This window comes from Aspergillus undulatus (assembly GCF_047715775.1).
Source record: "Aspergillus undulatus strain CBS 261.88 unplaced genomic scaffold BDV17scaffold_57, whole genome shotgun sequence".
NCBI classification, from domain to species: domain Eukaryota; kingdom Fungi; phylum Ascomycota; class Eurotiomycetes; order Eurotiales; family Aspergillaceae; genus Aspergillus; species Aspergillus undulatus.
This window is the reverse complement of record NW_027396661.1, coordinates 70,526-84,754: the sequence shown is the minus strand read 5'-3', so window position 1 is coordinate 84,754 and position 14,229 is coordinate 70,526. Positions and strand designations below refer to the sequence as shown.

At 51.7% G+C, this 14,229-nt stretch overlaps 4 protein-coding genes and 1 non-coding gene across 5 annotated transcripts; all 5 read right to left on the bottom strand.

The window, feature by feature from the left end:
* Positions 1-153: 153 nt before the first annotated feature.
* BDV17DRAFT_300468 (cytochrome P450) lies at positions 154-1,765 on the bottom strand (the record flags this gene model as incomplete). The annotated part of the gene is made up of 3 exons (XM_073764071.1): positions 154-758; positions 905-1,638; positions 1,712-1,765. The coding sequence occupies 3 exons, from the start codon at positions 1,763-1,765 to the stop codon at positions 161-163; spliced, it is 1,386 nt and encodes a 461-aa protein (XP_073612006.1). The 3' UTR covers positions 154-160.
* A 522-nt stretch (positions 1,766-2,287) lies between these two features.
* Positions 2,288-6,886, bottom strand: BDV17DRAFT_284146 (uncharacterized protein; the record flags this gene model as incomplete). The annotated part of the gene is made up of 6 exons (XM_073760487.1): positions 2,288-2,326; positions 2,381-4,565; positions 4,621-5,251; positions 5,297-5,298; positions 5,399-6,561; positions 6,617-6,886. 6 exons carry the CDS (start codon positions 6,884-6,886, stop codon positions 2,288-2,290), a joined length of 4,290 nt encoding a protein of 1,429 aa, XP_073612005.1.
* A 399-nt stretch (positions 6,887-7,285) lies between these two features.
* Positions 7,286-7,373, bottom strand: BDV17DRAFT_t128. Its single transcript has one exon. It is a non-coding gene; the product is annotated as a tRNA-Tyr (tRNA).
* Positions 7,374-7,558: 185 nt separating this feature from the next.
* BDV17DRAFT_272726 (uncharacterized protein) lies at positions 7,559-8,374 on the bottom strand. The gene has a single exon (XM_073758922.1). The coding sequence runs from the start codon at positions 7,846-7,848 to the stop codon at positions 7,579-7,581; it is 270 nt and encodes an 89-aa protein (XP_073612004.1). The 5' UTR covers positions 7,849-8,374; the 3' UTR covers positions 7,559-7,578.
* Positions 8,375-10,247: 1,873 nt separating this feature from the next.
* BDV17DRAFT_284145 (transmembrane amino acid transporter protein-domain-containing protein) lies at positions 10,248-13,537 on the bottom strand (the record flags this gene model as incomplete). The annotated part of the gene is made up of 7 exons (XM_073760486.1): positions 10,248-11,036; positions 11,084-11,312; positions 11,365-11,716; positions 11,779-11,868; positions 12,463-13,096; positions 13,173-13,417; positions 13,486-13,537. 7 exons carry the CDS (start codon positions 13,535-13,537, stop codon positions 10,248-10,250), a joined length of 2,391 nt encoding a protein of 796 aa, XP_073612003.1.
* Between the last annotated feature and the right edge of the window lie 692 nt (positions 13,538-14,229).

Here is a 14,229-nt window from a genome sequence, read left to right as displayed (position 1 = left end):
CGTTCAATACAGTCTATATGAACCGCGTTTCGGCTTATTGCTTCTGATCAGCAGCAGTAGGTCAGATGCACTCAATATCCCTAGTAGAGAAGTTAGGGCTCGTTACCTCAGCCCGTTTATATAGGTACACTCACCACAAAAACTTCCAATCACCTATGATCTAATCCTCCCTTCTCAAAAGACACCTCTTCCCCTTCGGCGCCCCCAAGAACCACCCTACCTGGTCCATCTCGTTATCCTTCATCCCTTCGTCCACTTTCAACGCGTCCCCAAACGCCGCATAGAACCTCGCAACAGCAAGCCTCATCTCCATTTTAGCAAGATGCATTCCTAGACAAATCCTAACCCCACCACCAAACGCCATAAGCGAGTCTCTCATTTCCCGGCTTGGATTCACCCACCTATCCGGATTAAATTCCTCGGGCGATGGGAAAATGGTGGGGTTCCGGTGGAGTGTATATGCTTGACCTGACACCGTCGTGTTCCTTGGGATTTCATACCCCGCTAGTACCTGGGTCTCCGAACTAACCCGTGGTAAAGCGGATGGAACACCGGGGTAGAGGCGCATTGTCTCGGTGATTATGTTGTTGAGGGTAGTCAGGGAGTTGAGATTTGCGTCGGTGAAGAGTGGTGGCAGGGTGGCTAGTTCGGTGAGTAAGGTAGAAAGGAACGGGGCGTTATGGGGTTGAGACAGGGTGTAGATGAGGTAGGTTAGTGTGTTTGCGGTTGTGTCGCTGCCGGCGATGATGAATGTTTTGCTTCGTCGGTTATGGATTTGTCGGGTAATGAATCCAAGTCCTTGTCATCTGTGTCAGATGCTGGGTTTCCAGAGTGGAGGTTGAAGAGCCTCGTGAAGAGCGTTTGCTTCATTTCTTTCTTCTCATTCTTCTCCCCAGACAAAGACCGCGATGCCTTAAGCAACGCCTTATACCTCGCCACACTCTCGACCGCATAACCTCCCAACCTCTCCCCCGCCCTCGCAGCCTCAGAAACGACAGGCAAGGACAAAGGAACCCAACTCGCCAGACTCACTAAAGCCGGAAAAACAACCTTCACACCCTCCATCCTCGCAACAGCCGTCAAATCTTTAAAATACTGATTCCCCACACCTAATTCGATCATCCGGAACGAATCCCCGAAACATAACTCGCCGATTATATCCGTCGTCATGAAGATGAACCATTGGAAGATATCGACTTTCCCTGTCTGCTTGAGTTCGGAGGCTATCTTGGTAATTGCGAGCTTTATCCTCGCATCAATGAGGGTTTCGATCTCAGGCTTGTGAAGTTCGATATCACTAGCCTGACGAGCAAACAACCTCCGTCGCTTTGCATGAAAATGCGGATCGCTCGTGTTGAATAGATTCTCTATATCCGGGCGAGTGATTTTCTTGTAGAAGGCACTGTCTTTTAAGAACGGGGTGCCGATTCGATGGATCTCTTTAACGGCTGCTAAATCGGCGATGGAGATTTCGAGCGGGCTGACTCGCACAATCGGGCCGTGGATTGTGTGCAATGAGTGCACGTAGTGCATGCGTTGCCCGAGGAGGTAGTACGTTGTTAGGACGAGAGAGGTGTGTTTTGTGTGCCAGGGGCCTGGAATGTGTTTGAGGGGAGAAGTGAGGTGGGTGTGGTGGAGCTGGGAGGTTAGTTAGCAAGCATTGGAAGGTTTGATCTGCATGGGGGTATGAGGAGGGAATCGGATGGCGTACGTAGATTATGCACAGGCATAGGGTGAGGGGGAGGAAAAGAAGAGTTATTGCCATGGTTCTGAAGTATGTGTGCTGCTACTGCTGCAGCTGGTAGAGACAGAGACATCTAGATGGTGATCTGAGGAACAAGGCATGTCTTCAAATATAACTGCAGAGTATATAGGGTTTCCAGTTCCACCAGTGGAGACGGATATGGGGGCTATGGAGAAGGTAGAGTCATGGAAGACATTCAACTCCATATCTAAGACTGGGAGCAAGTATTTCCAGAGCACTGGCAACACTAATGTCGGCATCGGCCGCTTCTTCAGGACGAGAGAGTCAGGGGTTGCAGCGTTGAACTGGCACTAATGCTCGTATATTTCTGCGTGTGCAGAGAGATGGAGTCCTCGCAGCCAATAGGAGGGTTTAGAATTAGAGACAATGGGATTGTCTGTTTTGCGCTAATGCACGCCATTCTGGATCTTGGCCATACTGCGACTACACAAAGATGATTTCTAGTGCAATGGACAAGCCGCTTTACAGATTTATGCAGCTTGATCAATTTTAAATCGTACTATCTATATACCAATCCACTTTCTACCTCTTCCAAATCTGGTCGATCTGCTTCTTGCGGGCCTGGTGGGAACGGTCAGAAAGGGTCAGAGCAAAGAACGAGAAGGGGAGACATACAATAGGAGCCAAAAGCGTAACACCAACAGCCAGCGCAACAATCGTCAAAAGCAACTGCAACTTCGAGAACCCTTTGCCCAGAATATCAAACGCGCTGCTGGGCGTCGCGCGCGTGGAAAAGATATCGTTACCGAAGCTGAAGACTAGACTCGTACTTTCGAGGAGAGTAGGGGCAGACAGGACAGTGTTGATGCCTGCAACCTGGCGCGCGTGCGTGAGGTACCATCTTCCGTCAAAGTCGAGGAACGGGGTGTACTTCATCAGACCCTCTTCGATTTCAGTGGAGGTGGGGTCCCGGCCGACTGGGCGGCGGGGGTCTAGAGCTGGGCGGGGAATGCCGACTATGGCGTTGGACTCGGGCAGCGTGACTAGGAGTTGGCGGGTGGTGATTCCCTGGCGGGTCTGGGTAACGGCCATGTGAGAGATGGGTTCCGCGACAATAAATGACTGAGAAATGACATGAGGACGGGGCAGATCGACAAGGGTCGAGTAGTTGGATGCAGAGCCTAGAGGACCACGATCATTGGGAATTGGCGACTCGTACATCTCCGAGACGACGAGTTGGTAGCCCTTGGCATCGGAGGGATCAGAGCCCTCGGCAAAGAAGGAGTATGCAAACCAGTTCTCTGACATGGCAGAGGCGATAGGCTGGGCGGTGTCCACTCCTTTGTGAGAGCTTGTGTGGAGGATGCCACCAGTGACTGCATCTATAAGGTAGAACGTGGCCGAGTTCTCACCCACAGCCGTGACAAGAGCTGCATTTGGGGTGAGATACTTGTACAGAACAGATCGGTTACCCAAGACCTTGCCGATTGAGGCGACTGGGTCGTGAGACGGACGGGCAGTGGCGCGGATGATCCTCTTGTCTGGCGGGGGCTGAAATACCCAAACCGGCGTCTGCGTGTCTTTCGAGCTCCATCCGAGAATCTTGCCGTCTTCCTGCGTCACGATGAACGCGTCGGGAGATACCTCGTCCCCAGGCACTATCGGTGAAGACTTCTCTGTGGCAGGACCGCGTTGGATGACGTCTCCGGTGGTAACATTCAAGGTAACAGAGCTGCCGTCATCAACGTACACGGTTGCAGTTCCAGCTTGGGCCCTGATTGACTTGATATTCCAAGAATCCGTTTCAGCCGCCTTGACACTCCAGGCCACCTTGCCGTGGTTGCCGCTGTCTAGAGCATACACCCGTCCGTTCTCTGTAGCAACAATGACAGGTTTTGAGATACCAAAGCCCTCGAGGTTCGAGACTTCGGCGGCTAACAAGCTAGTGAGAACACGCTTGGGCAGGCCCCTCAGCCAGTCGGGAAGGTACTCGAGGTCCTTGAGGTGGCGCTTCACACGGTGGGTGTACGCTTTGACGAGGCTCTCGTGACCTTCGACCTCGAGTTGATGAGCGAGATCCTGCTGGCTACCTACATCGGCCCAAGTAGCGGCTGATGCACCAGACAGTGCTTCAGGCCTGGTCCATCCAACTGCGCCGTTTTGAATAAGCTGCCAATCGCCAGATTCCATCACAACAGCCGAGCGGATAGCCACGGAATCACCTTTTATGGCTACCTCCGAAACCGCATGCACGGCGTGGTCCAAAGGAGGGTGCTGGGTCCATCGTCCGACGACTCCGTGAGAGACAGACGACACAACAGTGGTCTCCGAATCGGTGACTCGAGTGAAATAAACATTGGCATCCTTAGTCCCCGTCGCGAAGATGGACCATCCCTTGAAGAAGGGCAGGCTGTAGGCCTTGGACACGGTTGATGTTGCCAAGTCGATATGGTAGACCTCAGCCCATGAGCCGGTAACGGTCTCGTACTGAACGAGAAAGTGCGGCAGTGCATTTAGGGTCTTCGGGGCATGAAGCTGAATGGACTTGATCTCCTCCCCACTATTGTTGTCGATATTGACCGCCGTCACTTGCTTGGTGCCGATAACATTGACCTTGAGCGTCTTGTGCGCCTTATCCGCCCAGGCTATAACAGGGAACGCGGTGTTGGCGCCGACATAGAGAACCGATTCGGGGGTGGAAACATCGCTATCTGAGTTGAGTGTCTGCTGGTACGTTTGGCGTCCGCTCAAGGGATCCAGGGAGGTAACTCGGATTTTGTAACCCTTCAGCAAAGCCGGCTGTAGAGAGATGTAGTAGACGTCGGTCGAAGAGGAGGACACTTGGAAGGGGAAATCGCCACTAATTCATCGAACCATTAGCATGTTGTCGCATGTAAAAGAACGTGTAAACAAACCTCTCATCATGCCACTCCCACTTGACCACACCAGTCTGCCCGTCCAGTCTCTTCACCGAACCTGCCTGGCCCCCAGAAAGCGCAATCGCGTCTCTGGTCGACGGGTCGGCACTGGCGTCTTCCAGCTCGAGGAGCTCAAGATCCACCACGGGCATGTTCGGAGACGAGTTTTCCCAGATCAATTTCCCATCCAGGGCACTCCATGCGGAAACATAGTCCCCTAATGCGCCGACGACCGCGTTTGTACCGCTAGAGGCACGCAGCAAACCTTGGACATCTTGATCGGGTGCAACGGCGGAGCGAGTGAGGTTCTGCCTCCATAGGAGTGTTCCATCTTTCGGATTGACGGCACCGAGAAGCGACTTGTCGGATAGGGTGTAGAGGAGGGCAGCGTTCGAGGAGGAGGATGGTCGGTGGAAAAAGGTGGATTTCGACGAAGGAACACCTAGCAGCGCATGGTGGAAATCGACATGGCCAACCTCGTCAGCGTGAATGGCGAGCGTTGAGGGCACGCAAGAGGCGACCAGAAGAAGCGTCGCCTGCAGCCACATCATGATAAACTCTGTCGTGGGGAGGTCATTGACATTGAGGGGTGTTGTGGAAGCTGGGAGTGAGGTCACGGGTCGATGGCCTTGGTTGGTTTCCCCGACGGCTCATCCGCCTAGCTTACTCTAACAACTGACAAGCAACATTGTTCGGCGTTCGCGCAACATCAATCATTCTTTACATTATATAATAGATCTATTTGATTCTAATCCTCTCTATCATTCCAAATGACTATGCGAAGCACGCCTTGTTTGCCACCTCAACAGCCTGTCGCTCTCCTTCGGTCATGTCATCCGTAATCTCCCATCGCTGCTCCCCCAAGCCCATAGCTCGCTGCCCTTCCGGGCTGATCGAGTTCCAGTCGAGCGCTCCCTTGAATCCGATCTCACCTGACCCACCGGCTCCAGGGAAGTCCCAAGGCGGAGAATAAGCGAGCGCTGCTTTCCGCTGCTTGAGCAGGTAGTCAACGTTCATATCGCACATCGGCGTGGCAGGAATGTAAAGCACGCTCGAGTCACCCTTGCCGCGGTGCTCCTTGTCCACCGAGTGCAACGAGTCGCAATGCCAGGCAACATAGTCGCCAGGTTCCACCTCTGGAACAGATACCATTGTCGTCTCCAGTTCGAGATGCGGGTGAGTGACGGGGTTATATTCTTGGCAAGCTCCTGGAACAGACCCAGGGAAAGTAGCATCGATTGCTGGTTGCAGAGTTTGGCTGTCAAAGAAAGGCCTGAGAATGGTGTATGCTGAGCTGTGCATAAGCATGGGGCAGACGTGCAGTGTGCCTTCGCCTGGTGCTGTCTTGGACATGGAAAGCCAGCCTTGGAAGAACCTCAGCATGGAACAGGCTCCTGCCCCATTGTACATATCCATGTTTGCACTGATACGGTGCTTCACGTCCCAAGGGTCGTATTCCTCCCACTTTCCTTCTAGGATTTTGGCGTAGACCTTCGAGTACTCGGGGTCCTCCCAGCGCTCCAGCGAGCCTCCATCAATATGAGGGCCCAGAGTGAATTTGCCATCACCCGGCTGCCGAATCCGCAGTCGGTCCGCGTATGACAGTGGGTTCCGTGTCGAGATACGTGCGTTGGGGTCTGAAGAGTGCCACAGGCGTTGCAGGAAACGCTGTGTCTCCAGCATGTTAGGGTGAGATCGAGCCTCTGCCTGCGATGGCGTCCAGTAGAGCTCAAACACCGCCGGTGAGTCTGGTGGGAACGCCTTGACCCGCTCCTGGTTTGCTGCAACGTAGTCCTCTATCCTCGCCTTCCAACCCCGTGCTTCCTTGCGCGGCACCACATTTCTAATCACAACGGTTCCTCGATGCTTGATCTCCGCCAGAGCCGCGGGAGACACAGTGCCAGAAACAACATCAGAGTACTCCACAGACGGAATGATCTGAAATCGTCAGTCTCAAGCCTCAGCATCGGTACAGTACTAGATAAACACATACATCGCTTCCCTTAGTCTTAATCTTCTGCACCTCCTCCTCCAAACTCGGAAGAAGTCTCTCCCAGCTCTTCTTTAATGCCTCCTTATTCTCATGAAACAACTTCTCCTTCAGGTCTCTAAATCTCGGCGGCAGCGGCTCTGGTTTATAGTCTGATCTTAAACTGGGGAAGACACTAGAGATATCGCCTGCCGCTTTGGTGAGCTGAGAAGAAGATGTAGACGTTGAAGCCGCCCGGGCTGCTGATCGCGTGAGAAGTTTTGACAGTGTCATTTTTAAGGATATTTGAAGGACCTCAGAGAAGATTAGATTTGCATTTCGTCTATTTGGCTGTTCTGCGACTGCGACTCCCTGGCTTTATACTGTGGGGGATTGCGGAGTAAATGGCGGGAATCCAAATACAGTAATCGGGCCGCTCGCCGTTTGGAGTAGTCCAACCGTCGCGGGCGCCGTCATTCTGGTTTGCGGTCAGTTTAGCCTTTTACCCGGCAACTACTGTGGGCAATGATTCAATGAACAGATATCACGGCGTGTCTGCCCCTCAATGAGAAAAGAAAGAAGGGACACAGAGCTCAAAGGGCTATACTCCGTAGCGCGGAAAGAGAATAAAATAGGAGGACGTTCTCCCCCAACGCGAGCCGCGGATATAAAAAAAAATAGAAACAAAAAAAGTCCCTCGACCCGGAGTCGAACCGGGGATCTCTCGATGAAATGCCAGATATTACAGTCGAGCGCATTAAACCAACTATGCTATCAAGGGATAATTGGACTATCGACAAGATTTTAAATTAAATGAGCCTCTCATCTAAAGTATATCACAAACCCTTCTCCCATTCAGTTCTCATTTATACTGTAATCAAAACCTAACCATCAAATCATATAAAGAACACCAAAACCGATAAGAATACCAAGCAAACATAAGAAAAAAATAACACGTCGCTAACGCCGAAAGCCACTTATAGGCCCTAACAACCGCCCCCACCTCCACCACCTCCATCCCCCCCTCCGCAGCCACCGCCTCCATCACCACCATGACCGCCATAATGCCCCCCATAATATCCACCATAGCCGTAGCTGTATCCGTATTTCTTGCTCTTGTTGCCACTGCCTCCCCAGCGGCTTTTTCTTGTCATGGGCATTGTGTAGTAGTGGTTGCGGCAGCTGTAGTTGTGGTTCTGGCGCATTTGGGGGGCTTCCCAATCTGAGGTGTGGTTTCGAGAGTCGCGGAAGCACATAATTTGATAGGTTATATTTGTGCTGTGTTTTTGGTGTTGAGGGTGAAGTTGACCTCGAATTTTGTAGGTGATGTGGGCGAGGATGCAGGTGTGAATATAATTTCTTTTGAGTTGTAGACGATGAGAGGAAGAATAGGATATGGACGTTCGACGAAAGTGAGAATAAGTGCTAATTGATCAAGTTGTTTCTTTCAGATGCAAAGAAACTCTCTTGAATCTCTCAATCTTGTTTGTAGTTGTCCAGTAAGACCGGATGGTCTGCCCTTTATATCTCCATTCCCCAGGCCCCAGCAAATCTGGGACTGTAGACATCCACCGCAGCCGCAAGCAGGCCAATGACAAGGGTCGCGCTACTATATTGTTCTGCTTACGACGCAGCGACAGCCATGACAGGCTGTGGAATGATGGAATCATAGAATCTGGATCATGGGGCCAAGGCTGAGGCGCTAAGCCTTGCGATTATCGTCAGATCTGTCTTGCCCCGTTGTGGCTTTCGCGCATCGAATGACGACAGACCCCTGCGCGCCACGCGGTTGGTTAATCTGGGCGCCCTAGAGCTGACGGCGCGTCATGAAGACTGTTTGGGTAGGTATCGTCATTTGCCCTGGTGGGTGAAGCCGTATTGTTTTACGTTTGGCTATGGTAATAGAAACCAAGAAAAAGTTCTCTTCAAAACAATAATATCTCTGACGAAATGACTGATCTGCTGATGATGATCCTTAAGGAGAAAAGATGAGGCCGTAAGAGAGGAGAAGTAATGTCATGGGCCACCGAAAGGGGAAGGTGCGACAGTATGATTTGGGGGCTGAAAGTACATTACGAATAAAGACTTAGGGTAGGTGTGTTATTGCCATTTTTGAGGGCGTGGTGATTCTGTATGAGGGTCCACTCACACCCTGTGCCCTGGTACTCTATGTAATGCTGGAGCCTTCTGTTTAGTGTTCTCATTGTTAGACTGTCTTTCACTTTCTCTATACTTTGGCTGTGAATGCCAACAAACACAGATATGGCTCTTGAAGGGCAGACCTTCAGACCTTTCTCTCTAGTTCATTCACGTGAAGCTTTACAACGCGGTTGTTGCGAGACTCAGCACCACGATGAATGGCCATACTAGCATCACTAGACTGGTTGGAAAGGAAAAAAAGAGACCATTGACCCAAAGAACAAGGTCAAAAAAAGGAAACAATATCCTTCATGATCTATACATTACATTAACTCAAACAAGCCATTGTTCGCGTCCCGATGATCCCTTTATTCCCTCTTCCATAAGAGACACCTCGAGGTCGCCATCTCAGATCTCCAACCCGAACCAACCAAACCGATCTATATCAACATCAGCATTAACACTAACAGCCAACAACCCCAGATGGTCAAACACTTCAATTCAAGCTAACCCAACCGAGCCCAACAAGCAACATGTGGTTCATCCGTGACTCCAAGACCAAGAAGGACAGGCGCCCGTCAGATATAGATGAGCATTATAGCTGCCATCACCATCATCGCCTGGCGTCAAGAACCTGGGAGGACACCAACGGCAACAAGGAGGAAGCCCATTATAACCATCATGCCCATGACCGCCCGGCGTCCAGGACATGGGCTGGCCCGAACGACAACAAGGATTTCCCGGAAGCCCATTATAACCACCATGAGCATGATTGACCTGCACCAATGACGTGGTGGGGGAAAAACAGCCGTCCCGACAAGGAGGAAAATTGGGTAGATGGTCATTATAGGCACGATGACCATGATCCCAAGCCGGCGCCCGTGAAGAATAAGAGCTCCCTTAAAGCAAAGAAGCGGTTGGGGGGTGTTCATTATACGCACTATGCCCATGGTAGTCTGCTTCCAGTAGTGGGCATCACGGTGGTGGGCATGGTGGTGACGGAGGAAGTGGCGGTTCTAGTTCGGATGCTGGTGGCGGTGGTGGTGGGTGCTAGACATCCAATGTTGAAGATTGATTATGGTGATGATGATCCGTCATTGTGATATGCCTTATGTTGTTTTGTTCAGTTAGGCCTTGTTGCATCAGCTTTAGTCACTCGCTGAAAATGAAAATACTGCTGGGAAAAGAAAACTTGAAACGGATCAATCCAATCAATTCAAACTCTATTGTAGAACTCCTCGACTACCAAGTGATAGTGGCCATGCAAAATCGTGTCGAGTGTATGAAATAGACTGACACCCCAACGCCATTGCAATGGATAGTAGAACTGGACCTGGACATGCAAGGGTGGCTGTATATAATTTGTGGAGAGAAGGAAATGAGGTATTATAAGGAGAGTCAAGGATGACGCCAAAGGGCGAGAAGGTAAAGGTAAGAGAAAGAAAAGGTCCTGTATGCCTGGATGAAAGAATGAACATGAGAATGACCGCGAGAATCAAGTAGAAAGAAAGAATAATTAGTCAGATGCAAGGAACACGGAATTCGTGACTAGACAGGTGACCATGACAATGACGCCGTAGATGGCGAGCGCAAGACTTCCCTTCCTGAGCAGGTCTCTGCGCCATGTGCGAGTGTGCCGGCACAGGAGTCCGCTCTCAGTAAGAGTACGAGCTTGGCCACTGCCTTCATCGGTGTCGCTGGCACCTGAGATATAGCCATCCTCAGCTTCGTCGTCTTCTTTCATGAGACGCTGGTGGGCGGGTGAATCGGGTGCGGAGATCTTGTAGTAGAAAATGCCCGGGAGAATGAAGCTGATGCTCGTGCTTCCGGTGCTGCCAACGTAGGCAAGGACGGCTTCGAGGGAGGAGACAGTCATGGCGACAATGTAGCTCAGGATGAGAATTGATGTCGTGATCACAGAGAAGCGAAGATCGCTCATTGGCTCTGCTGTGCGTGAACCCCGCGGACCCCCGGGTAGAAGAGGGTTGCGATGAGGAGAGCCTTCATGTCTACTCGAGCGCTTGGGCCTCCAACGCAGCACAGCATCAACCGACGCTCTGCATGGGTGGCACTGGAGGGGGTAGGAAAACATGACGAGAATGACGATGGCGGCACGTCCAACCGTAGCCCATAGGCCTGGCGGATACATGCCCACAATATTTCCGCCCACGCTGTTACCAAACGAGAGATACCCGGTGATAGCAACGAGTATATAGGTCGCAGCAGAGCTTCCGATACTGGCGAACACGACGGCAGTCGTTCTGAAATGACTGTTGTTACTAATCTCGTTTAGGATAGAAAACATCTGCATCCATTAGCACAATCATAGCTGGGCGGAGAAGAGGGCCGTACATTCTGATGGCACGTAAAAGCGAACACGATCACCGGAAAGCTGCTGAGAGTCGGAACAGCCCCAGCCCAATGAATGACACGAATTGGACCCCGGCCCTCTTTCGTATCCCCAATGATAAAGTGATAAACAACCAAAACCACCAAATAGGCCATTGAAACCAGAGCAGCAATACTGGTGTATTTCAGCGAGTCCAGCCGCCGTAGATAAGAGAGCGGAATAATAATCAACCTGATGCTGTCAGCATAGCTTCCTTCCCATATACGAATAACCAGACGCATACATAAAAGCTGTAACCCAGAAATGACGATCCACCAAGAAATCAAACGCCGGCTCCCCAGCAAAGCCCTGGATAACTCCCGGCATCAGGTCTCCAATAATAATGAGGTAGCTGACTCCCACACCGAAACATTTGATCGCAATCGCAGCATCGAAGATAACGGCGGCGTTGGGGTAGGTTATTTGCGAGAGGGCGAAGAATGAAGCACTTCCTCTATCGAGATACTGCGCGCATCGAGACTGCAGGTATAATCCAAATCCCGCCGTCATTCCAGACCAAAGTATCACAAAGATGCCGAGGACGATTCCCATGTGCGAGATGGCGAGGGGCATGGCCAGGACACCGGCGCCGACAACTAACATTATATCGTTAGAGACATGCCAAGGGAATTTGATGATTGAATGAGTGTATGCTCACTAGTGTTAACCAGATTGATCACACAGCTGATCCAGCTGGCCTGCCCTTGCAACCCCGGATTTTGCTTCCCTCTGACTCCGCGCCTAGCATCTGTCAGTTTCACGAGCTTGAGCCGTTACCGGTGTTGGTTAGATACCTTCTAGAATTCGACCGAAAGCCATCGGAGGGGCCAGCTCCGATTGTAGCTTCATCGTCCATCATTGTAAGGTGGTGGAGGGAGGTAGTTGCGATGATAGCGGTGGAAGGTCAAATGCGACCGGGGAACTGATAAGGATGGATGGGAAAGAAACGAGCGATAAAGCAATCAAATCCAGGTGTCGGCAGGGGTGGCCGACATACTAGCCACCTCACAATCCTAGCCAAAAAGCCGACAGGAAGAAAGGCGTTCAGAGAAGAATTGGTTAATTGTTGAAAGGAAGAGGAGAGTTCGAGAGTTCTGAGTTCTGGGAACAGGCAATAAGACACAAGGCAGAAGGCCCAAGACACAGTTGCATTGCCGCCATCCAGAATTAGTCAAGAAATCCGCCTCCAATCTTATTTTGCGCTCCTCCACCTGTTGGCATTATTCACAGTTCATCTGCGTTTGATTTGGACCCTTTCTATTTCTGAGATAGATTAATAATATGGGGTATTCTAATCTCAGGACACATTATTCATTCATTCAAGCGCCCCATCCACTCCCACCAAGCAACTCCCAAACCTCATCCTCGACCTTCTTGGTTGTCGACGCCGTATTCCCGGGTCGCGTCCCAGGCCCAGGATCGTTATACGGCAAGACAGACCTGACTGTCTTCGAAACCTCCAAGATCGTCCCCCCACTAACCGGATAAACCGTCCCTTCCTTCGCCTCCTTATCCCCAATAACCTCGCTCACGCGATCCTGCTGCAACAGAGCCAGCATCACCGTCGCGACCTCATCGGCCGTAACCCACGCATCCTTCCCATCATCCACCATTTTCAGCTTCTCAGGGTGATCTGTCCAAAGCGGCGTCTTGATCACGCCCGGTGCAACCGCCGTAACGCGGATGCCGCACCGCGCATCGAGGGGTGCCAGCGAGCGCACGAACCCGCTGACTGCGTGCTTTGTGGCGACGTAGATCGGGGCTGCGAGAGAGGGATTCTGCCCTGCTATACTGGAGATGTGCACGATTGCCTTTTGGCGCGTTGAGTCCGTGCCTGAGCGGAGGAAATGCGAGATTGCGAGTTGCGTTGTGCGGATTGGGTGCGTTAGGTTGATATCTACTAGGGCGTACCGGTCGCTGTCTCGGGCGTCGCGGCTTGCGGCTGTGCCAGGAGGTCGCCAGAAGTTGCTCCAGTGCTGAAGAAGTCAGTCAGTCAAAGATACATACTAACCAGCAGTGCTGCAAAAAGAAGAGAAGAGGACCAGAACATACCGGCTCATAAACACCCGCCCCCGGACAAACGATATCAACCTCGCCAAACTCCTTCTCTGCAACTTCAAACATGCCCTCTAGCTGCTTCCACACGGTCACGTCCGTCTTCTGGAAGATAGCCCGGGCCTTGCCTGGCGCCGAATACTGATTGACCAGTTCCTGGGCCTCAGGACGTAGAGCCAAGTCGGCAATGAGAACATTACATCCGTTCTCGAGGAGCTGTTGCGCGAAGCTCAGGTTTATGCCTACAAACCACCTTAACCTTAGTTACATATGCATTTATGAGTAGAAGTAGATGAGTGAGTTAACGCACCAGAGCCCGCCCCGGTCACGATAGCCGTCTTGCCTTGCACGGAGAAAGACATTGTAGTCTGGTGGAGTCGGAGCCAAGTGGTTGGGGGAGTGTATTGACTATGAAAGAGGGCCGGGCAGGAAGGGCGACCTCAGCGGCCTTTAAACAGTCCACTCCCACGGCGCCTAGAATTTCCTTACATACTCCATTACTCAGAGCCAGCCTGGGGCCCAGGGACCACCTCGCACTAAGGCAGTGCATCGCAGCGAGTAGGTTTCTGATTCAAGAGTGGCAGCTGATACTACTCTTTATGGATCGCGGGGCAAGTCAGAGAGGGGAGGGGGAGTGGGACATGAGGGGCCCGGAATAGAGCCGATCCTACTGTGACTGCGGGCAAGAACCAAGACTCGCTTTCCATGTTGCCGACTCGCCCGAGAAACTGCTGCTATACAATGATATCTACGCTTATGCTCTGTAGTCTACAGCAGTTAGTTACTGGGCTGTTGACTCTTACGCTGTTCTCGCTGTTGTAGGCATACTATTATCTGATTGTTGCCCACCTCGTTACTATCGAAGAATGAGGTATACAGAGCACGGTTTGCCGAACCGGATGGGGCTGGAGTTGGACCCATATACAGAGTAATCGAGGCCCCATCATCAACTAGATACTCCACCCATGGCGAGGAGCTGAGAATCGCATAAAATTCCGCTTTGGTTCAGCTGAATGCGTGGGAGTCCTTGCCTTTGATCTGCACGGGGGCCATA

What these genes read in the sequence shown, in the direction of transcription:
- BDV17DRAFT_272726 (XM_073758922.1), bottom strand. Translation starts at nt 7,848, where the DNA reads ATGTGCTTCCGCGACTCTCGAAACCACACCTCAGATTGGGAAGCCCCC.